Source organism: Polypterus senegalus, chromosome 4 (genome assembly GCF_016835505.1).
Source record: "Polypterus senegalus isolate Bchr_013 chromosome 4, ASM1683550v1, whole genome shotgun sequence".
Taxonomy (NCBI): Eukaryota; Metazoa; Chordata; class Cladistia; order Polypteriformes; family Polypteridae; genus Polypterus; species Polypterus senegalus.
In genome coordinates, this window is record NC_053157.1 from 16,110,537 (window position 1) to 16,135,079 (window position 24,543).

Below are 24,543 nucleotides of genomic sequence, written 5' to 3' on the forward strand. Positions count from 1 at the left end.
CCGGCAGATCCTCTGACGCTCCGTTTGACTGGTTTGGCCGCTTCTGTTAACTGCCATCTTCAGGTCTCTGCAGAGATGATCTATGAGCTTTAAGTCTGGGGTTCATCAGGGCCATTCAAGGAGAGTCACAGACTTGTCCTGAAGCCACTCCATCCTTGCCTTGGCTGCATGCCTTGATTCATTGTCATTCTGAAGAATGAACCGTCACAGCGGTCTGACATCACACGCAACAATAATATACGAGGGACGCTGGAAAAATTTTTGCACTTTTTTTACTCTATTTATTAACAATTTCAAAAACAAATCCGTTTCTACATAGTCAACTACGTTTGCCATGCAATTTTCCCAGCGTCGTACCAACTTTTTAATGCCTGATTACTACTCCTCCCGCCTTCACTTTTTCCAATGACGAAATTTTTTGAACGTCCATCGTAATAATATCAACAATATAATAATATCACCCATTATTTATTTTGTTGTCTTTCTTAGAATATCTTATAAAGCCATAACTTACTGTAAATTAAGGAGGTGCTTTGTGATAAGCAGCTGTGTTCGGGCAAACATACTCATAATTTAGTTTGTATGATGGTGAGTTTGTGTGCCAACTCTTTTTCCTTTCACCTCGGGTCCTGACAGTATTTATCACACAAGTACATGTGGAAAAAAGAAAGTGATAATTGTAAAGAGGGAATTTAAGGTAATGAGTGGCTGTTGGCCATTGGTGGTCCTCCATATTGTTGACTTTGACAAAGTGGTCCTCAATCTAAAACACTTTGAGAGCCATTGCTTTATATCCTTTTTTTACATGAAAGTTATCTATTTTTAAATAATTCAAGGGTGACTGACTCACTCACACACTCACTCTCTCATCAATACAAGCACTATTTCCCATTTAGTTAAAAAGCTGTTCTGATATTTGGTAGGATGCAACGTCTAAGGCAGTGGTTCCCAAACTCGGTCCTTTAGACCCCCTGAGGGTGCAGGTTTTTGTTCCAACCAAGTTTTATTCTTGATTGAACTCTTACCCTAATTAAATGAACTGTTATTTCCAAATTTCCAAGTTTTGGTGTCAATGAAGAAATTAGAAAAGCTAATGTGTTAATACATTTTAATAAAAATAAGTTTTGGAGGGCGACCAGGGCCCTTTCCCAGCTGAAATGCCTCCATAGTGGAAGGACCAGGGGAGAGGACATGCACAGGGCACTACCTCCCCCGGAGCACTAGATGGCAGCCCCCCTGGGTTGCAGCAGTGTTTCCGATTCCCACAGGGCTTTATGGGAGTTGGAGTTAAACACAGCTCTGTTGGGTTCCATGGGTGCCAACAAGAGACACTGAGGAGCCCACTTCCAGTTTATGCTGATGGGCCACCTGGTGTGCTCCTGAGCGCAGCATACAGTAAAAGGGACCGCCTCACTTCATTCAAAGAGCCAGAGTCAGGAGGAAGAGGGTCAAAGCTTGCCGGAGGAGGACTGGAAGTAGAAAGAAAGAAGAGAAACCAAAGAAAAGAAGTGCTGTATGTTACTTTATTTGTGCTGTGAACTGTGCTGTTTAGGTGGGAAACGTTTGGGAGGAGTTTCCCACATCTAAATAAAAGCCTGTGTAGTGCTGGAACGTGTCTGCGCGTGGGGTTTGGGGAGCTGGAGTGCCCCCTGGGGTCCACAATGTGGATAAAGTTTTTATGTTCATCCTGATTTCCATTCTGCCTTTTAATTATTGACTAATTAGTCGGTCTGATGCTGGAGCAGTTTTCATCACTTAGTGTTGTTTAACCGGGTGCCCTCTTTGCTTGTTTTTAATTGTCAGTCTTCGGAGCATCCAAAAGAAGAAGAAGAGGATACAACGAATGGAGCAAACTACACAGAATAAGAGAAAATAATTGGAAAATAACAAAAAAGAGTTCAGCGTTTAAAGCTTTTGAACAATTAAAAATATTTCTAAATGTCTTATAAGGTAAAAGTCAAACTGCTGTGCTGAATGCAGAATAAGGAAAGAGAGCAAAAAAAAAATGAGATCATCCATTATCCAACCCTCTATATCATAACTATTGGGTGGTCCAGATCTAATTATGCAATTTTCATCACACTATAACTTATTAAGTTTATTACATAGAGAATTCACGAAAAATTATTTTTGTTGCAGATAGATGGCAGCTCCTGCCCTCCATTCCAAAATGGCGGGGAGATGGTTGTCAGTCGAACAGCGGGTGCGATGTGTTCGCCTTTTCATAATTGCATAATTAGATCTGGACCACCCTGTACAGGGTCATGGGGGTCTGCTGGAGCTAATCCCAGCCAATACAGGGCGCAAGGCAGAAAACAAACCCCAGGCAAGGCGCCAGCACACCACAGGGCATGAATGAGATCAGTTTTTATTAATTATTTTGACTGATTGTGAATCTGGTTGGAACAAAAATCGGCAGCCCCAGGCCACTGCGTTTGGGAACCAGTGATTTAAGGCACTAGGCATCAGCTAAGAAAGGACATTTTGATATATCAATATTTAGAGGTAAAATGACCAAACCACCACCACCACACACATTAGAAAAACTCCAAAATGCTTTGAGTGGTTTGATTGAATTTTGGAGAAGAGAACAGAAATATTAGCTGACCTGTGTTTCATTTTTTTTGTTGATCATTTTTTTATTTGTATTAATATTATGCCAGTGCACATACAATACAATATAATACAATTTATTTTTGTGTAGCCCAAAATCACACCAGAAGTGCCGCAATGGGCTTTAACAGGCCCTGCCTCTTCACAGCCCCCCAGCCTTGAAGACAAGGAAAAACTCCCAAACAACCTAGTAGGGAAAAAATGGAAGATACCTTGGGAAAGGCAGTTCAAAGAGAGACCCCTTCCCAGGTAGATTGGACGTTCAGCGGGTGTCAAAAAGACACGCAGAGAATAGACTTTATGCAAATGAAGACCACAGCAGAGGTGATTGACAACACCACTAACCAATAGGGAGAAAGGATAAGTGAAGAAGAGACGGTGTCCTGGGCGTGAAAAAAGAGACTTGATCGGGTTTGGGGATTGCGGTAAAGTGTATAATGGAAGGAAAATGTTTGGTGAAGCTCAATGGTTAGCAAGCTGGCTATAAAGCTCCAGTGAGGGGGTTAGGTACTGTGGCTGTAATCATTGGTTTTGCTTCACTAGGAACAAAATGGCAGGGAGAGAGTAGAGGCGAGATGGCATCCTCTGATTGAACACAAGCTTGGTTTAAAAATCACAGGTAACTTACGAGCTACTCCATTGTAATATACATTGGCATCTATAGACCTTCAGAGGGGACCTCATCCCACTCTCCAAAATAGCTTACATTTACATGCATGTCTGCTTGCTTTACAGGTGTCCTGCAATTCAAGCTCTCCAGAATTCTTTACATACATGTTTGAGATCTGTGGACTTTAAAGGGTGACCCCTGATTGTTAGACAAGCCTCCCAAACATTTAAGCATTCAGTTCATTGTGTGGAATATCTAAATGTGCAGCCTGTAAATGAGGAAGCAACAAAAGGTTATGACAAGAGTGGTGCATATGATATTATTTATCTGGACTTTCAGAACTCATTTGATAAGGGGCCACATGAGAGGTTGGGCATCAAACTAAAAGAAGTGGGAGTTCAGGGTGATGTGTGTAGATGGGTGCAGAATTGGCTCAGACACAGAAACAGAGGGTGATGGTGTGAGAAACCAACTCAGAATCGACAAGAGTGGTGGCCAGCGGGGGTCAGTGCTGGGGGTGCTGCTGTTTTTAATATATATAAATGATTTAGATAGGAATATAAGTAACAAGCTGGTTAAGGTTGCAGATGATACCAAGATAGGTGGATTAGCAGGTAATTTGGAATCCGCTATATCATTACAGAAGGACTTGGATAGCAGACGGGACTTGGGCAGCCTTGTGGCAGATGAAATTTAACGTCAGTAAATGTAAAGAATTACACTTAGGAAGTAAAAATGTGAATACAAAATGGGAGGTCGGAAAATCGAAAGTTCACATTATGAGAAGGATTTAGGAGTCATTGTGGACTGTAAGCTATCAACTTCTAGACAGTGTTCAGAAGCCATTAAGAAGGCAAACAGAATGTTAGGTTATATAGCATGGTGTGTGGAGTACAAGTCACAGGAGGTTCTGCTCAAGCTTTATAACACACTGGTGTGGCTTCATCTTGAGTACTGTGTGCAGTTTTGGTCTGCAGGCCACAAAATGGACATAGCAGCACAAGAAAAGGTCCAGAGAAGAGCAACAAGGCTGATTCAGGGCTACAGGGGATGAGTTATGAGGAAAGATTAAAAGAGCTGAGCCTTTACAGTTTAAGCAAAAGAAGGTGAAGAGCAGACATGACTGAAGAGTTTAAAATTATGAAGGGAATTAGTCCAATGGAGTCCAAAATTTGTCCGAAACTTGTTAAGGGTTAATTTTGCACAATAAATACAATAGTTATTTTTATAGCACGTTTTCATACAAATGATGTAGCTTAAAGTGCTTTACAGGATGAAGAAAGAAAAAAAAGAAAAAATATAAAAATAAAACTAGGCAATACTAATTAACAAAGAATAAACTAAGCTCCGATGGCCAAGCAGGACAGAAGAAACAAAAAAAAAAAAAACAGATGTTTAGAGAAAAAAAAAAATCTGCAGGGGTTCCAAGGCCACTAGACCACCCAGCCCCCTTTAGACACTCTACCTAACATAAGTGATCTCGATCAGTCCTCACGGTTTTCAGGCTCCACATGGAAGAATTACATGATGACGGTCATGTGAACCTCTGGCCTTCAATCCATCAATGGAGGGACATCACGGTGCCCTGATCAGGTGTTGGGGGTGCAGATCACCACTACAGAAAACCGGGAAAAAAGAACAGCAGAGAAAGTAGGGGTTAGTACAGATTGTGGAGCCATGATAAAAATGATAATTAAATGCATATACAGAATATCAGGGTTAAACTATAATGATGCTATGAGAAGGCCATTGTTAAAATAATTACTTTTTAGCAGTTTATTAAAGTACTCCACCATATTAGCCTGTTGAATTTGTACCGGTCAGCTATTCCAGATTTTAGGTGCATAACAGCAGAAGGCCACCTCACAACTTCTTTTAAGTCTGGAATTATAAGCAGACCCTCATTTGAAGATCTAAGGTTACGATTTGGAGTGTAAGGTGAGAGGCATTCTGAAATATAGGATGGAGCAGATTATTTAAGGCTTTGTAAACCATAAACAGTATTTTAAAGTCAATTCTAAATGACACAGATAACCAGTGTAGTGACATCAGAACTGGCGTGATGTGCTCAGATTTTTTTTCCTTTTTAATATTCTGGAAGCTTCATTCTGCACTCGTTGTAACTGATTGATGTCTTTTTTGGGTGGTCCTGAGAGGAGTGTGTTACAGTAATCTAGTAATCTCAGTATCTTGCAAAGTTATAAGGGGTCTAACTTTTGCTTTATTTCTTAAGTGAAAAAATGCTGTCAATAATTACCCCTAAATTCTTTACCTCTGTCTTGACATTCAAGCCTAATGGATCAAGTGTATTTCTAAAAACCTCATTATATTCATTTCTCCCAATCCAAAAGGATCCTAAAAAAAGCCCTAATCACCAACATTGTTTCCCTATCAGAAAGTAAACCTTAAAAGCTGTGTTTAATTTAGTTGCTGACATTAACTGCATTTCCTATGACAATACTTCATTATAGTTACAATTATTTCATGATTGTAGCAATTGGTGGTGCTTGTTAAGTTTAATGTTGTTCTCTCTTTTCTCTTTAATTAAAGCTGATGGATCTTAAAGGTCAGATGATTTATGTCCCAGAATCCAACACCATCCTCTTCCTGGGCTCACCCTGGGTGGACAAATTAGAGCAGCTGATGGGTCGCGGGCTCTACCTCTCTGACATCCCGATCCATAATGCACTTAGAGATGTGGTATTGGTGGGAGAACAAGCCAAGGCTCAAGATGGCTTGAAGAAAAGACTAAGCAAGGCAAAGGCCGATCTGGAGCAGGCCCACCAAGCTCTGGAGGAAGAAAAGAAAAAGACGGTGGATCTCTTATTTGCGATATTCCCAGGGGAAGTGGCCCAGCAACTCTGGCAAGGGCAGCACGTCCAGGCCAAGAAGTTCGATAATGTCACGATGCTGTTCTCCGACATAGTTGGGTTTACCGCCATCTGTGCCAAGTGCACCCCGATGCAGGTGGTCACCATGCTGAGTGAGCTATACACGCGCTTTGACTTCTATTGCGGAGAGCTGGACGTGTATAAGGTACAGTGGAAATAAATCATGTGTTGGGTTCTGCATGCCGGCCAAACAACCTGCTGTTGAGAATATTTGAAAAGAGTCCAAGAGAGAAGGCCACACAAGCAGGTTGACAGATTTGTTTTAAATAGTTTAAAAAGCATGGTGACACAGGTGTTAGACACTTCCAGCTGTAGAAACCTGTGCTCAGTTTCCAGATAGGTCACTGCATGTGTGAGTCCAACTCTTTTTACACATCCATGGGACCACCCAGGAGTGGGGTGCATCTATTTGTATGTATCAGTGAAGGGATTCAGGCACATCACTGTGAAGGGTGTTGGTGACAGTGTTTTTATCTCCTGTGATATTACAAGATTAGTTAAATAGTTTGCTACATAATTAGTCACTAAGAAGATCTTACCAAAGAGGGTCTAAGTAAACCTTCCAGCCCCACCAGCTCCTCAAGTTATTGTTTGGCACTTCATAGCAGTCAGTGGTCTCTACACCTCAAAGACATGCTGCTTAACTTACGCTATTTCTCTAAATGACTCTTTGTGACTGTGAGCTTTAGGGTCTGCCTGAACGTCCTGGTGTCCCGTTCAGGGTTTGCTCTTTCCTTAATTCCTGGAGTGGATTCAGAAAGTGTTCAGACCCCGTCACTTTCTTCATGCTTTATTGTGTTGTAAATTTAATTTGAAATGGATACATTTGTTATTCGTGCTCATCGATCTACACTCCTTAACCCAGTGGTTCTCAAACTGTGGGGCGGACCCCCCTAGGGGGGCACAAAGTAACAAAAAGGGGGGTGCGAAGATGTGAAAAAAAGAAAATAACAATCGAACATATGAAAAATACATCTATTGAAGCCAAAACAAATTAACTTAAACTACATTCTGATACTAGAAAAATAAATATAGAGTCAGATAAATGTCGATAAAAGTTAAGTAGGTATGATAAAATATGCATCTATGATATATCATTAATTTAAAAAGAACAAATTGGTATTAGTGGGCTCCTTTCAAAAAAACGATTAAAACTGTTATGAAAACTCGGGTTGCAAATACGTAAAGGTTGAGAAACGCTGCCTTAACCCATTATGACAAATTGACAACATGTTTTAAGAAAGGTTTGCAAATTTATTAAAAAACGTAAAGTGGAATTTCTCTTTTCTATAAGTCTTCAGACCCTTTGCTGCAACACTCCATGTTGTGCTCAGTCTCATCCTGATTGCTTTAGTTATCCTTGAGACGTGGTGAAAACTTGTTGGGAGTCCACTTGCGGCAAATTGAATTGATTGGACATCATTTAGAGAGGCCCACGTACATAGGGTTAAGGGTCTGAATAGTTCTGTGAATGAGAGATTTCAGTTTTTGGTCATTATGACAACCTTCTGACAGGGAAAAGTGTCACTAACCAATCCGATTCTGATGCCCATCCATCGACAACATTCCATTAAAAAGGCCTCCCAGGAATCGTATCTTCAAAAAGGCCAATCAAGTTCACGAGGATGTCTGCCATGCAATGTTTTCTTGTTGTGTGGTTGTTATGTCCTCTGTTGCCTGTGGTGTGTACTTTGTGCTTTGTGTAGCATCCTGTCCAAGGTTTGTTTCCTGCTGTAACAATAGATGGCGCTATACCAGCGCTTAACCCGACACAGACAGACACAGGAGGCACACTTATGAAATCGCAAGCTGTTTTTTATTTTTCTTTATTCGTGTGGAACATCTTCCCCGTCCCCATGAGCCCACAACACAATCCAAGCACTAAACACAATCACCATACTTTCTCTTTCTTTTGTCTGTCTCCCTCCTCCCAACTCCGGCTCTCCAAGTAGTGTCAGCTGGCCCCTTTTATAAGGCACCTGGAAGTGATCCAGGTGCTCGTTGACCTAATTCTGGCAGCACTTCCTGGTCTGGCGGAAGAGCTGCTCTCCAAGGCTCAGCAGCAGCTGTAGCATCTCCTGGATCCCAAAAGGACTCTATCCAACTCCATCTCGCATGAAGCCATGTAGGAGCCCGAGGCACCACTGCAACCCATGGGAGCTGCCATCTAGCATCTCGGGGAAGGAACTATTCTGGCCATGCTTGCTCCCCCAGTCCTCTCAGTGAAGAGGCATCCCGGCTGTGATGCCACCTTGCACCTTATGCTGGCTGAAATAGGCTCCAGCAAACCCCAGTGCTTATTAAATGACTGACTGATATATGCTGTTTTGTGTGGAAGAATTTTCGTAAATTATGAATCTGCATGTTGTGTAAACTAGTTATATCTATGAGACCCTGTCCTTCTTCAGCATGTGAAAGAGGGAGTCACCATCGGAGAATCTGACTGCTACAAGGTTGATCTCTGATGGATCACGAAGCTTAAAAGAAATTCTCATTTATGTTTTATTTCAACTTTGTCACAGATGTTTCTCCTTAAATTCATTAGGAGAAATTGTTTTAGACATAAAGGAGACATGAGACTCGCCTGAGGGAGAAGGAGTCTAAATTGAGAATTCGGTTTGAAATGCATATTATACAGTATTTTGTCAAATCTCATAATGACAAAAGTTTTATTAATTTTTTGAACTTGTTAATTCCACTGTGTAGGGGTGTCCACCTCCGATCCTGGGCCCACCAGAAAATCTTACTGCTGAGAAGCTGATCTTTGATAGCTCATGAGATTTTCATTTATGTTTCAATGAAGAATTAACTTTGTCACAGATGTTTCTCCTAAAATTCCTTTGGAAAAATCAACTTTAGACAAAACATGAGATACAGGAGTCAAAATTGAGAATTTGGTTTGTAAAGCATGTTATAGTCTCTTTCTAGTCGTGTTTTAATCTCTTTCAAGACTTCATATGTTTCACTTATTATTGGACTGAAGTGACACAACGTCTGAGATACGATTGGTTCCATTTCTTTTGTCTTTCTCAATTGGAGCACTGGTAGATAGATGAAGTGACTTTCTTGTTCTGGCACAGTGGTGTCAGTAGTGGGATTTAAATCCACAACCTCAGGGATTGAAGTCCAAAGTCTTAACTACTTTGGAGTGGTGTTGTGTATGTTTTGTCAGTAGTTTTCCTTTGGAGCTGTTCTAGTTCTGTTTGTATAGCTCTGAAGGCGTTTGTGGGTATTGGTATTGGTATTTTCTTCCAGAATGACTTTGATCGAATTGAAGCACAGAAAAATACTGTAAATTAGAGCATGTAATAGTATTACTCTGAAGCAAGGACTACAGATCTGTAATCGTAGTACAGTGTCTTATCACCAAAATCATCTGTCCATCCAGTTCACCATATATTACTAAGCACACAATGTAAATGCTTTCATACTGCAAAAAAAAAATGTCAAGACCTCACTTTGAAAACCTGAGTTCATTGTGTGAGTTTGCTGAGATCTTCGCTGAACCCTGAGAGGAGACACTTGTGACAATAATGGGGGATTAAATTTTTCAGGAGAAAAATCTGAAAAGCAGGAGATAAAAGATAATGTCTCCATTTTATATTCTTTCTGATCTCACTGTTGTCTAGGAGAAACCAAAAGATATTAAGGAGATATCTTCCTATGGAGTTGCAACCCAAATGACTGGAAAATGGGACTTGTCATCTCTATCTGGAAAGGGAAGGGTGTTTGCCTGAATTATGGCAACTACAAGTGGATAAAACTGCTCTCTATGCCTGGTAAGGTCCTTGCTAGGGTCATCCTCAATAGGATCTGTGATCACTTGCTCACCAGTGACCAGAGCAGTTTGGTTTTACACCTAAGAGGTCTACCATCGACTGCATCCTGGCACTGTGGGTTCTAATCAAACGCAAACACAAGTATCGGTAGTGTTTCTTTGCAGACTTTGTCAATTTTGGTAAAGCGTTCAACTCAGGATTCCCATGAAGTTCCTGGATGTCATGATCGGCCTGTACACTGGTACTGTGAGTGTGGTGCAGGGTGGAGACAGAACCTTTGCATTTTTCCCAGTTGATTCTGGGGTCTATCAGGGGTGTGTTCTTCCTCCTACTTTGTTTAGTGCTTGCATGGACTGGGTGTTGGGCAGGGTTGTGGGGTCCAGCGGCTGTGGGACATCTGTTGGTAAAGAAAGATAGATAGATAGATAGATAGATAGATAGATAGATAGATAGATAGATAGATAGATAGATAGATAGATAGATACTTTATTAATCCCAAGCACTGATCTTGACTTTGGTGATGGTGCTGTGATCTTTGCAGAGTCAATGGAGGTTCTGATCAGGGCTCTCGAGAGATTGAGTGAGGAATCTGAGTGTCTGAGCTTGCGAGTGTCCTGGACAAAAACCAATGCCTTTAATGACCTCTTAGGCACAGCCATCAGCAGTGTGTCTGTCTGCAGAGAGAGTGTCAACCTCGTCGAGAGGTTAACTTACCTAGGCAGCAACATTCATGTCTCTGGTGACTCTTCCTATGAAGTCAGTAGATGGATTGGGAGAGCATGAGGGGGTCATGAGGTCAATGGAAAGGCGTGTGTGGCGCTCCCAATATCTCTGCGAAAGGATGAAGGTCCAATTCTTCGTGGAAGCTATCCAGTGACCTGAGACAGAGACTGGACTCGTTCTGTACTGTGTCTCTTTGGAGAGTCCTTGGGTACCATTGGTTTGACTTTGTGTCAAACTAGTGGTTGTGGTTGAGTCCCAAATGAGACACATTACCTGCATTGTGAGGGAGTGTCAGTTAAAGCACTATGTCTATGTGGCGCCCTTCCCAGAGGGTGATCTAGTTAGTTAGATGCTCATTGCTGAGGACCCGAGTGGCTGGACCAGGTCAAGGAGACGCCCATGTAACTCGTGGCTGCAGCAGACAGACGGTCATTTCTGGAGGGTGACACTGGACCACTGTCTGCCTGAGGGGTTCACAACTGGGATCCCAAACTGTTGTGTCATGTGGTGGGTACAGCAATGCGCTGTACCAGTGCACGCTCCCCAACCTGACCTGACCTGGAGTTGCTCTGTGGCAGCTTTAGGGTGGTGTTGTGTGTGTTTTGTCAGTAGTTTTCCTTTGAAGCTGTTCTAGTTCTGTTTGTATCACTCTGAAGGAGTTTGTGAATATTGGTATAACGTTTGTAGGTGTGTTTTTAGTATTTGTGAAAAATGTGATGTATATATTTTGTGCAAGATTATATTTAATTTTGTTTGCATTGTATATGTTTGTCCTGTTGGAATCCAGTGCATTTGTATAGTTCACCATCTACCACAACCTTGACATTTTCAAGGGGATACCCACCTTCTATAAGGATTAGCTTTTCTACATGAAGTGTTCTACATTTGTCCAGTTCAAACTCAGTCTGTATGTCTTGTAAATACATTTTGATTATTTCCAGTAACTGTGTGATTTGTTTGTTTGTTCTTGCATATGTCTTCATGTCGCCCATGTAGAATAGTTGTAATAGGGTGTATTGGTATTATTGGCTTTTGTATCCATGTTGTGTGCTATTTACTCAGTCTGATAATGGGTTAAGAGCGAGATAGGACCAGAATAGACTTAAAGAGTCTCCCTGGAAGACACCTCATTGTATCTGTACTGAGTCAATGTGTATTGATGTGCTGTCCATACATCCATGTAGTGTTGTTCTCCAGTGCTCCATTACTGTTTATAGGCAGTATATGAATACTAGGTGTATATTGTATTAGTGTAATATTTGGACTAGCCATACAATACAATACAATACAATTTATTTTTGTATAGCCCAAAATCACACAAGTAGTGCTGCAATGGGCTTTAACAATACAAGGAAAATCTCCCAAAAAAAAAAAACATTGTAGGGAAAAAATGGAAGAAATCTTGGGAAAGGCAGTTCAAAGAGAGACCACTTTCCAGGTAGGTTGGGCGTGCAGTGGGTGTCAAAAAGGGGGTCAATACAATACAATACACAGAAAAGAACAAATCCTCAATGCAGTATAAAATAAAAGTTTTAGAAGTACGTAGCACAATTTAACAGTAGATGATATCCCATAATATGATTTGGATATGTTTAGAGTCCTGGAGATCTCATCCATCAAGCTGCCTCCCTTATTTGGCCATTGTATGGCTGAAACAGTGCTGGGCCAGCCAATCCGAAGAAAGGACCCCTCTTTCCCATGATTCCTGTGATCCTCCATCAGGGATGACTTTACCTTAGGCAGGCAAAACAACTTGGCACGTGGGCCGTGGGCACCAAGTGCCACATTTGAGTACCGAGAAGAGAAACAGAATATGTGAGGGTTAGTATCCAATTATAATTATCATGTTACTTATGTTTTAGTGCTAATGACTAACAACAGAGATGCAGTCTGTACAGTTAATCAGCAGCTCTAGTCAGGATATGCTGAACTGAAGTAGTGAGTCTTCAGCCGGGATTTAAAAGTTGAGACCAAAGGGGCATCTCTTATAGTAGCAGGCAGACCATTCCACAGTTTAGGGGCCCTGTAACTAAAAGCTTGACCTCCCACTGTTATTTTATTAATCCTTGGAATTAGAAGCAGATCGGCATCTTGAGATCTTAATGTGCGCTCTGGTTTGTAAGTCATGATAAGTTCAGACAAGTAAGCCAGACCTTGGCCGTTTAACGCTTTATATGTTAAACGGAGGATTTTGAAATCTGCCCTAAACTTAACTTAACTTGTCTTGTAATAATTCTTGCAGCCGCATTTTGGATTAACTGGAGGCTGTATAAAGAACAGTTTGAACATCCAGCGAACACCGCATTGCAGAAGTCAATCCTACTAGATATAAATGCATGAATGAATTTCTGAATCCTGTTTATTTAGAAAGCGCCTTAATTTCTTAACATTTTTAGGATGGAAGAAACATGATTTGAACAACTTTGTAATATGCGCTTTTAATAACATGCTAGAATCAAAGAGAACTCCGAGATTGCGGGCTGATTCAGTGAAATTAATGGGGATTCCAACTGAGTTAAATGATGACAAAATATTGTTGTGATCAGCGTCATTCCCTCCAACAATTAACATCTCTATTTTATCTGTGTTTAAAGACAAGTAGTTCTCATCCATCCACTCCTTTAATTCACTAACACAACTAATTAAAGACAACATCGGAGAAACTTCATTTGATCTAAATGAAAGGTATAACTGGGTGTCATCTGCATACGAGTGAAAATTAACATTATGTTTCCTAATGAGAGATCCCAGTGGAAGCATGTAAAATGAAAATACTAAAGGTCCGAGTACTGAGCCCTGTGTATAATGATGGGGTGCTGTCAGTACATTTCTGTACATACTGGAATCGATTTGATAAATAAGAATGTGTGTGGGATGTTCTCAATTGATTTTTTGTAGTCAATGAATCCCGTGTGTTGGTTTCTGTATCTTTTGTATGCCTGCTGGGGCATCACAGAATCAACAAAGTGCAGTTCATTATAACCATGTGTGTGTCTATATTGTTTGTTATACTGTACATGCAGTAAGTCCTTTGTAGAGCATCGGCAAGCAGGTGGTAGGTCTGCAGTTTTTGGGATCTGTGGTATCTTTGGACTTGGGTTTCAAGTATGTGATGCCTTCTGTTGAAAACTGAGGGGGTTCTTGTGGGTTGTGTAGAATGTCTGTCAAATTGTCTGTAAGTATCAAGTGCAGAGTGGTGATCCTCTAATACCAGAAACTGTGAACACCATCCAGTCCTGGTGCCTTTTATTGTTTCTGTGAGATCTGTTAAGACATTATATTATCCGTGTTTTACGCTCCTCCTTGATCTGAGCTACCGTGCTATTATGCTGAATCTCATTCGACAAGTGGGAGGACCAATAACTGTGGGAGCTGTCGGTTTGCCATTAGTGTCTAATGCTGTGTTATTCAATATGTGTATGTTGAATAGTGTTTCATTGTTTTGGGATTGTGAGTCATGTTTTTTCAAGCTTTGCGTAATTTGTATCTGTGTTTTAACTTAGGGTTTTTGTTTGAAGGTGCGAAATGAACAGCCTCAACACACACAAAAACGTTTGGGGCAGCCACCTATATATTGTCCCTGGCTGCAAAAGGGTTTAGAATGAGAACTCAGGTGCACTAAATCGAGTCCTGAACTGAACTGAATTACTCTTCAAAACACGGCGGCTTTAAAGGCCATGACCAGAAGTGACATTGCGGAACTGGAAGTGATGTTCTTCTGGGCACTGGAACTGGAAGTGACGTTCTCCTGGGCGCCGGAACCGGACGGGATGTCTTTACGGGTGAATCTGGCAGGTTTTTCCGTTTTTGGTGTGTAGAGACAACAGAAGAGGGTTTAGTGCACCCTGCCACCCCCTGGCCTGAAGTGGAATTACCTTCACTTGGTCCATACAGCTCCCTCCTACTCGCATGTGTATAATAAAGGATACATTCAATACTTTTCAAGTCAAAGTTATTCCTTTTATAATCGCGGTATATATGCTGTGTGGTATCAGGTTCTCCAAGGAATAGAAACTTTTATTGCTGTTCAGGCAGATACAAACACAACTGTCTTATAGAGGTGATCCGGTCTCACAGGGAACAGCTGTCAAACCTCAAGCCTCGGCCCCAACTCCTGCTCAAAAGAACACAAAGGCTTCTTCATCAAGGGGGTACAGCAGCTCAGAAGAAGCAGCCAGAGCAGAGGGAGTCTGGGGGAAGAGAGACAAGAGAGTGAGACCTCAGAATGGCCGCTGCTCAGTTTTTTAAATGTTCGAAGCCAAATCCAGCAAGCCTGCAGCTGATCCCACAAAGAGGAGCTGTAAGAGTGTGTTTGTTTCCCATTGAAAAACTGTTTAAGAGGGGGTTTCTGAAGAGCAGTCTCGTCCCTCTGCAGCAGCAGTCACAATGCATTTGCCACACAATATTGTGTTCAAAGTCCAGCATTTCCTATAAGTTGTAAAAAATAAAAAAGAAAACATTGGTGATGGTGGTGACTGCCAATGCATACCTGCATATTAGCCTTTCCATTACCTCTGTATTGTGGAAGTATATTTTTATTAATGAGTTTTGTTGTTCCATGACAATTTCTTTGTGTTTAGTGTGTTTGGCATAAGGGGACACTGAGTGGGAACTGTCCCTGTACATTGTATGAGTGTTCTTTCAATGTCTTCTCTCAGTTTGTGTCGTATTAGTATAAGGTATAATCTTTGATGTGTCTTGGTGGTTTTGGCCATAATAATATCATTTATTGCATGTACTGTTCACATGTATCATATTTATTGCATATACTGTTCTAGTATTTGCATTGTTGAATGTGTTATCTACCTGTGTCACATGAGATTTTGTTGGGATTTTCTGTTTGTTTCTGACAGTTACCAGCAAATCACTGTTTTATTTGCTGAGTCTTGTTTTTGGGATGATGTTTTAATGTGAGGATAGTTCATCACTGATCTGAAACTCTTTGTTCTGTGATTGGCAGTTTCAGGTATATCTGTGTAAATGCTAAGTGTAATTGGTGTCTATTTCTAATTCTATAATTCTATTATATGTTAGGATGGTATGGTAATCAGTGGCAGCACTGCAGCCACGCAGTAAGGAGAGCACGGTTTGTTCTCCCAGTGTTTGTATGGGATACCACCAGGTGCGCCCTCCCACAGTCCAAAGACATGCAAGTTAGGTGGATTGGAAATACTAAATTGGCACTAGTATGTGGTTGGGGTTTTTGTGTGTGTTTGCCCTGAAATGGACTGGAACTATGTCTAGGGTTAGTTCCTGCCTTGCATGCTGGGATAAGCTCTGGCACCCCCTGCAACCCTGTGAACTTTTGACTTTTGTCTTCCAACCTTCCAACCTGAGCTGACCATCTAATGTCCTCATTTCTAATCTTGTCCATCCTCGTCACAGCCAATAAACCACCATCACCAACCCATATAACATAGCTGGTCTCACTACCATCCTGTAGACCTTCCCTTTTACTCCTACTGATAACCGTCTGTCACAAATCACTCCTGACAGTGTTCTCCACCCTGCCAGCACACTCTTCTTCACCTCTCTTCCTCACTCCCTGTTATTCTGCCCAGGTGTTTAAGCTCATCCACCTTCGCCAACTCTACTCTGTGTATCCTCACCATTCCCTTAACCTCCCTCTCATTCACACACATGTATTCTGTCTTGGTCCTACTGACCTTCATTTCTCTCCTGTTTAAAGAATTTTCTTAATTAATTCTCCATCTTTCCAGGGTCTCCTCAACCTGCTCCATACTCTCGCTACAGATTACAATGTCATCAGCAAACATCATAGTCCATAAGGACTCCTGTCTAATTTTGTCTGTCAACCTGTCCATCACCATCGCAAGTAAAAAAGGGCTCAGAGCTGATCCCTAAAGTAATCCCATCTCCACCTTGAATGCATCCGTCACTCCTACTGCAGACCTCACCACAGTCACACTTCCCTCGTACATATCCTGTATAACTCTTACATACTTCTCTGCCACTCCCGACTTCCTCATACAATACCACAGCTCCTCTCGAGGCACCCTGTCATATGCTTTCTCCGGGTTCATAAAGACACAATGCAACTCCTTCTGGCCTTCTCCATCAACACCCTCAGAGCAAAAATTGCATCTGTGGTGCTCTTTACTGGCATGAAACCATACTGCTGCTCACTAATCATCACCTTTCTTCTTAATCTAGCTTCCACTACTCTTTCCCATATCTTCATGCTGTGGCTCATCAATTTTATTCCTCTGTAGTTACTACATCCCCCTTGTTTTTAAAAATCGGTACCAGTACACTTCTTTTCCACTCCTCAAGCATCCTCTCACTTTCCAAGATTCCATTAAATAATCTGGTTTAAAACTCCACTGTCATCTCTCCTAAATACCTCTGTGTTTCCATAAGTATGTCATCTGGACCAACGGCCTTTCCATTCTTCATCCTCTTCATAGCTGCCCTTACTTCCTCCTTGCTAATCCGTTGCACTTCCTGATTCACTATCTCCACATCATTCATCCTTCTCTCTCTCTTATTCTCTTCATTCATCAGCCTTTCGAAGTACTCTTTCCATCTTCTCAACACACCCTCCTCACTTCTGAGTAGTTTCCATCTTTATCCTTTATGACCCTAACCTGTTGCACATCTTTTCCAGCTCTGTCCCTCTGTCTAGCTCATCGGTCCTTTTCCCTCCTTAGTGTCCAACCTCTCATACAACTCATCATACGCCTTTTCTTTAGCCTTTGCCATCTCTCTCTTCACCTTGTGCCTTATCTCCTTGTAGTATTGTCCACTTTCTGCATCCCTCTGACTATCCCACTTCTTCTTTGACAACCTGTTCCTCTGTATACTCTCCTCTTCTTCCCCACTCCACCACCAGGTTTCCTTTTCCTACTTCCTCTGTGCAGATGTCATGCCAATGAACAAAAATAAAAAGCAACAATATTTGTCCATCAGCTAATTGTAGAACCACAGCCAGACTGTAGAAAAGGAGTCAGACAAGCCAGACACAGTCAGAATCCTGGAGACCTCGACCCACAAGTCATTTACTCTCAACTGGTCATACAACAGCTGAGTCGGTGCTGGGCCAGCCAATCAGATGAAAGGACCCTTCTACTACAAGATTCCAGTGCTCCTTTATCTGCGTTGACTTTTCCATAGGCAGGCAAACAATTTGTCAATAGAGCAGTGGCACCAAGTGACACATGATGATACCGAGAAGAGAAACAGAATAGAGGAGGGTGAGTAACAGTTTATAAATATTGTATTACTTATATATTAGTGCTAATGGCTAACAACAATGATGCAGTGTGCACAGCTAGTCGGTTGGTCTAGTCAGGGTGTGCTAAACTGAAGTAGTGAGTCTTCAGCTAGGATTTAAAAGATGAGATAGAAGTGGCATCCCTTATAGTAGCAGACAGACCATTCCACAACTTTGGGGCCCTGTAACTAAAAGCTTGATCTCCCACTGTGATTTTATTAATCCTTGGATTCATAAACAGGCCGGCATCTTCAGATCTAGTCTATAAGTAATGATAAGTCAGTATTTCTTTCTATAAATATTTTTAATGTTTAATATCTCTGCCACAGTGAGCAGTGGTTTACCTTTCATCTCACCCTGTCACCTCAATCTTACCTGCATGGATGGCCCCACCAAGAGCATAAAGATCTTGCTGGTATCGATCTAAGGACCATAAGAATTTACAAGACATCCACCACAACAAGGTGGTAGAACTTTGGGGGTCAATATTATTATTATTATTATTGTTGTTATTATTGGCAGTCTGTAATTGCCAGAGCACTTAGTGATCATTTTTTTTTATAAGGCACCCAAATCTGGAATTTTACATGATGGCTGAATTGCAAGTTGCTTATAATTGGTTCAGTGATTTTTAAAAGTCACTCTATAATGGGCAGCTTTCCCAGTTAGATTCATTTTAATAAATCGAGGCAATCAATTCACTGAGGAGAAATACGGCCAATGAATGTTTGCAATGATTATAATCAAAGTGTCCATCACGATGAAGCACCCACACTACCTCATAGGCTCAAGTGCTTAGTGAAAAAACTGCACATTAGTTTCCGTTTTAATTTCAATTTTCTCTTACAATGCACACTTCAGCTTATAAGTCAACCAATAACACATGCAATGCAGTGAAAATACAAAACAACATGCACATGGAATTGACATCATTTGAGCTAAAGATGGTACCTGCCTCCAGAAACAAGTGCCTGACTGAAACAAACTCCGATCACTCTGCATATGCGCCATTTCACGGGTCAGGCTTCTTTTAACGCTCTTTGGACACTCAAAGTAGGGTGGAAAGATTCAGGCTCACAAAGTCAGTCAGGCTTATTTACTTGAACTGAAGGGACATTCACGGCATGCCATATCCGCTTTGAAGGATGAAGGCTTGTGGCATATGGCCGGTCGTTTATCCTGGGCCAATACCCCCAGGCCGCCAGATGGAGCCCTCCCTGCAGCATGGAGGTGCCCTGAAGACCAGCAGGGAATCCTGGACAATGGGGTGTTTATTTACAACCCTGCTGGATACCATAGGGGCCACTAGAGGACGCTGCAGGGAGGAACAAAGAGTATTTTCCTTGCACCCCGGAAGTACGTCCGACTCACATGGACAGGAGGAATGACGTGCTTCCGGGTTGAAGAAGAAGGATTTTTATCTGAGTGTTCCTAGTCATGTGGACAGAGAGGGCGGCAATAAGTACTGTGGAGAGGAGGGTGCTTTGTGCACTGTTGTTAATTAATAAAGTCAAAATCTGGACTTTTACATGGTGTCTGACGTATTGTCCGAGGGTTCAAGGGAGCGATGGCGCCCCCTATCTGTCACAGGCTAAACAATGGTTTTTATATGCTGGGCACCATACTGTACATACTGTGATAATTACACTATAAATTACATGCATTCATACATAAATAAATAAATCCCCATACCTCTTAAAATTTCTTGGTAGATTTCACACTAAGACAAAAGCTTTACAAGCCAGAGATTTATAGCTGGCAAGACAAGCAACCATGTTATTTTAAAGTAATAAGTCTATTTAAGGGAACACAATAATTCATACTTCATGATATACTTAAAAGTTATTGTTGTGATTTTAACTTGACAAGCTTTGCAGGCAAACTAAAGCATGCTTTTAGATGAGCTTACTAAAAGGTTTGACTTGAACCGGTTATTATCCATTAAAAGTCACATTTATTGACTGCACCAAAAATATACTAAACAGTAGAAACAAGGGAAAGAATGTTAAAGAATTAAACAGACTCGCCTTTCCTTACTTTCATCCACTGCGATAACAACTTTAAAGATAATTGTTGTAAGGAAGTCTATATGCCGTTCACCCAGATGCCATGGAAAAAGAAAGCGTTTGGTTTATGGACTGGGTCTTTCATAAGGTCGCTATAAAGTCTTCCACACTGAATGGTTGAAAACTGAAAGCGTCACACTTTTGTTTTTTTCCTCCATGGTTTTCTCGTTTCCAGTGGATGAATTCTAATCAAAAATCACAAAAGCATGGGAAGAAACATTTCTGAGTTGAAAAATTCTACTTGAAATGTTTTGAAAAGTTGTTGACAGATAATGTAGAATAGACTCTTTAGTTTCTCGGGCATGTTTTTTTCCTGAAAAGTGCACAATATGTTAATTACGAAATTTTTCTAACAACAATAATGCATAATATATATATTACAAAGATAATTTTTTTGATTTTGCATCAAAACATTCCTATATTCAAAAAGTAGTGGACTGATAACAATGCTGTAGAGCAGGGGTCTTCAACTCCAGCCCTGGAAAGCTGCAGTGGCTGCAAGTTTTCATTCTAACTCTAGTGGCGGGCGGCCAGAGCCCTTACCCATCCGGGACACCGCCACGATTGAAGGATCAGGGGAAGAAGCATGGCCAGAACATTACCTCCCCAAGACCGCTAGGTGGCAGACCCCCTAGGTTGCAATGGTGCCTCGGACTCCCACAGGGCTCCATGGGAATGAGAGTTGGATTCAGCCCAAGTTGGGATCCGTGTGCACTACCAGGAGGTGCTGCAACAGCTGCTGAGCCCTTCTCGGCAGCTCTTCTGTCAGAAGTGTGCCCAAAACTCTTCAACAAGCAACTGGATCACTTCCGGGTGCCTTAGAAAATGGGCCAACAGACACTACTCGGGGAATCAGAGTAAGGAGGAGGAGGATGAAGCTTGCCGGGAGGAGTGAAGGAGAAGAAAGAAGGAAGAAAGAAAGAGGAAAAGGAGAAACATTGTGTTGTGCTGTGTGCTGGGGAATGTGTTGTGCTTGTGGGGAACAGGGAAGGTGTTTCTCACAAGAGAAAAAGGAAAATAAAATTTGTGTGTGCTTGCACTTGTACCTCCTGCATCTGTCTGGGTTGGGGCTGGCTTTCACAAATAGCATCCCAGATGGGACTTCCTGGCCTTCAACTGGCAGGGGGCCCATTTTAAAATATCTTGTGGCAACCCTGGCACAGACAAATGCAGGGAGCACAAGTGTAAGCACACACGTTCTTTCCATCGTGGATTTTGTCCCAGCTAGGCAAGGGCTCCAGCCACCCGCACACCCTTTTCTAATTTAGTGACCTATTTTCACTGCTATTTATCTTCATTTTAATTGACTCCTGAGCTGTAGACACGAACTTAACATATCAAAAGCATTTATTAACACTAGAATTACCAGAGCCTACGAAAAAACTCGTAGATTCGTCCCACCTTAAATCACTTCTTAAAACCGTTCTCACCTCTCCGACAGCGTCTTTTGTTAATCTAAATGTGCTGATAAGGAAAAGTTGCAATTAGCCGGCTATTCCATCCCTCCACCGACTTAGAACATGCACAAACTTCTCCCAGCTCATGCCTCGATTGATTATCTGGGAGTGAAGTGGAGTTTTAGAGTGGAAATAATAGATCATTATTTGGAATACACGCATTTCACGTGTGTTCCATTTCTACAGTAATCTGTGTAAACACATTTTTAAAACAGAAACATTTTTCATATTGTAGTAGTAAATGACAAAATGTAGGCATAAACTATATAATGTATGAAGCCTGAAGTCCAAATATCAAATTAACAGTTTCACAAATGGTACAAATATAACAGAACAAGTATGCTTTTATTCAAAAATATAACTGCAGAAAAAAAGCCGCCTTAACATGCCACATTGACACATACTTATCACAAATGCCATGGTAGTGTAATGGTATCAGCTGCTGACTAGTAATCAAAAGGTCATGAGTTCGATCCTGCACAATTCTCTCTTGAGAAGTAAACTGCTCTTATTCTTTAATTTACAAAAATTTATGATATTTGTAAAGGTTAGGTTTTTTTTTTTATTCAGTTTTCATTCTCTCAGTCATGTTCAAGATCCTTCCCTAACCTAATCTGACAATGCTGTTTTCACATACAGATGCGCTGTAGCTCTGCAGCGTACCTGTGACTGCATTCTCGTACCAATGCTTGTGAACTGCAGTGCCTGCGTGCACTTTTCGTGGCATTACACGTCTATTTTTTGAGCATACCCGTGTCGCTCAAACACAGGAACATATGTTAATGTACAAGTATAACAAAGCAAGTGCACTTTTATTCTAGACTATAAGTGAAGAAAAAATAAAGCAAGTTACAGTAGATGGTTGATACGACAGCTTGCGTGGTGCAATGCTAAGGACTGCTGATTTCTGATCCGTGCTATATAAAATCATCACATTCAAATATTAACAATTCCCACACACCCTTTCTACATTCACGACATGTGCACTTGTTGCAGTGTACAAATCTCTCTGTGCTATGGTTCCTATTACACCGAATGAGCACCTGACACTGTACTTTCTTCCCTATATAAATAACATTCGAGCTATAGCGCGTCTCCAAATAAATCACATTTGAGCTATAGCGCGTCTTTATGTGAAAACAGCAGTGTCAGATTGGGGGGGAGGTAGGGAAGGATCTTGAACACGACTGAGAGAATGGAACTGAATTAAAAAAAAATAAAAGCTAAACTTTACAATTGTCATGCATTTACACTGGCTCTTACAGACTGACTGAACTCAAATGTATGTTTTTATTAATAAATAAATAAATAACCTTCGCCATTCTGCCTGCCTGAACTCCCTGTCTATCTATATAGTAATAACAGTAATTTTATTATTATATAGGAGCTTCCCTGTCTGCCTATCATATAATGCCTTTCCTTCCTATCTATCTATATCTATCCCCTTAGCTGTTTTTTATATATCTATTATACAGTGCCTTCCCTGTTTATTTATATATCTAGTGCATTCTCTGCCTGTCTGTCTGTCTGATTGCATATAGCACTGAACTTACTGCTCTGTACTATTCTGTCCTCTGCATGTCCTGGAGTACAAAAGAAACACCACCATACAGCAACATGTGCGAACTGGCAAGATCGGGGAAAAAAACACGCGACCACTGATTACAAACCGCAAGATGAATGAAAGAGACAATATATGTAAAAACATCATCGCACTAATGCAATATTATTTGAAAACAAACAGCGTCAGATCGGGTTTGAATATGCACCCGATCTGACGCTGTTCGGTTTCAGATAATATTGCATGTACGGTGCGTTGAAACTGCTGCACTGAATAAGCTGATGCCTTCTGTAAGAGCGTCAGCGTGTTTCAAACCTGATCTGACGCTGTTCGTTTTCAAATAATATTGCATGTACTGTACTATTTTAGAATAAAAACATACATTTGATTTCAATCAGTCTGTAAGAGCCAGTGTAAATGCATGATAATTGTAAAGGTTTTTTTTTTTTTAATTCACTTCCATTCTCTCAGTCGCGTTCACGATCAAACCCCCCCCGTCCTCCTCATGGTTTTAAGAAGCGATTTAAGGTGGGACGGATATACGAGTTTTTTCGTAGGCTCTGGTAATTCTAGTGTTAAAGGATTATACTGATCAAGCGAAGCTGCAGAGAAGGAAAAAAGTTATTGATAATAAAATTTGTTAGTGCCACTTGTGCTCCAAATGAGGTGCAATGTAATAGTTTGACTTTGATCCAGTTTGATCAAGTTTAAAACAGAAATTTGTGCCACATAGTGAAACGGGTTTGTTCGCCAGATTCGAGTAAAGGTATTTGATATTTTAAAGCTTAGGTGTTGTCACACACGTGCTCGTGGGAAGTAGTCTAAGGGCTTATGCGTTTTCTCTCTTTTCCACTGATCTTCAGAAGGAAAGATCACTTAAAACTCTACCCACTTCCGGTTCCAGACCACGCCCTTCTACTGACCTCACTTCCCTTCCTATCCTGCCTCCTCCTGCAAAGAAAATATAAGAACGAACCTACCACTCACTAGATCAATCTGATGTGACTCAGTCTTTTATGACTACTCTTGACCATATTGTGTTGGTAGCGACAATATTTGATGGATTCCCCAAATCTTTATGATTGTTCTGCTTTCTTATTTACAGGGTATTATTACTTAGTTGATTTTTATACAGTGGACATGAATGGTAATCAGTCACTAAGCAGGTCCTACCAAAGAAGCCCACCACTTCACCTCACGCTAGTCCTTGCACGATAGTGTATCTTGTTTCCTTGTACCATTTTCCACTCCACAATTGATTCTCTTGGTCAGTTAGGATCCAGCTACCATATTCAGTAGATCAACCAATCTAACTGTTTCCTTTAACCAAGAACCTTTAGTGACACTTACAACGCAATGATGGGGTAATGCATATAATTACAGGTAAGAGTGAGGGAATACGTTGAGTGCACTCGTCAGTGTAGTCTCTCAGGGGTCTGCCCTTGGACGCCTATTTTTTCTGATTTATGCTGTAAAAGTAACAACAGGACAGGGTTAGACTTTTGGGACACCTTTGCATCCAACCCCATATAATTCTCAACAATAAATTTAAAGAAAATGTGTGTTATTGTCATCTTGACTTCTGTCTAAGGCTGACTAGTTTTAGGTG

General features: G+C 41.1%; 1 protein-coding gene across 1 annotated transcript in view; it reads left to right on the forward strand.

Moving 5' to 3' along the window:
* Positions 1-24,543, forward strand: part of gucy1a1 (guanylate cyclase 1 soluble subunit alpha 1) — a 61,626-nt gene that overhangs the window by 20,669 nt on the left and 16,414 nt on the right. Inside the window, exon 5 of the mRNA XM_039750290.1 lies at positions 5,774-6,259. Within this exon, the coding sequence (XP_039606224.1) occupies positions 5,774-6,259 (486 nt within the window). The remainder of the gene's footprint in view (positions 1-5,773; positions 6,260-24,543) is intronic.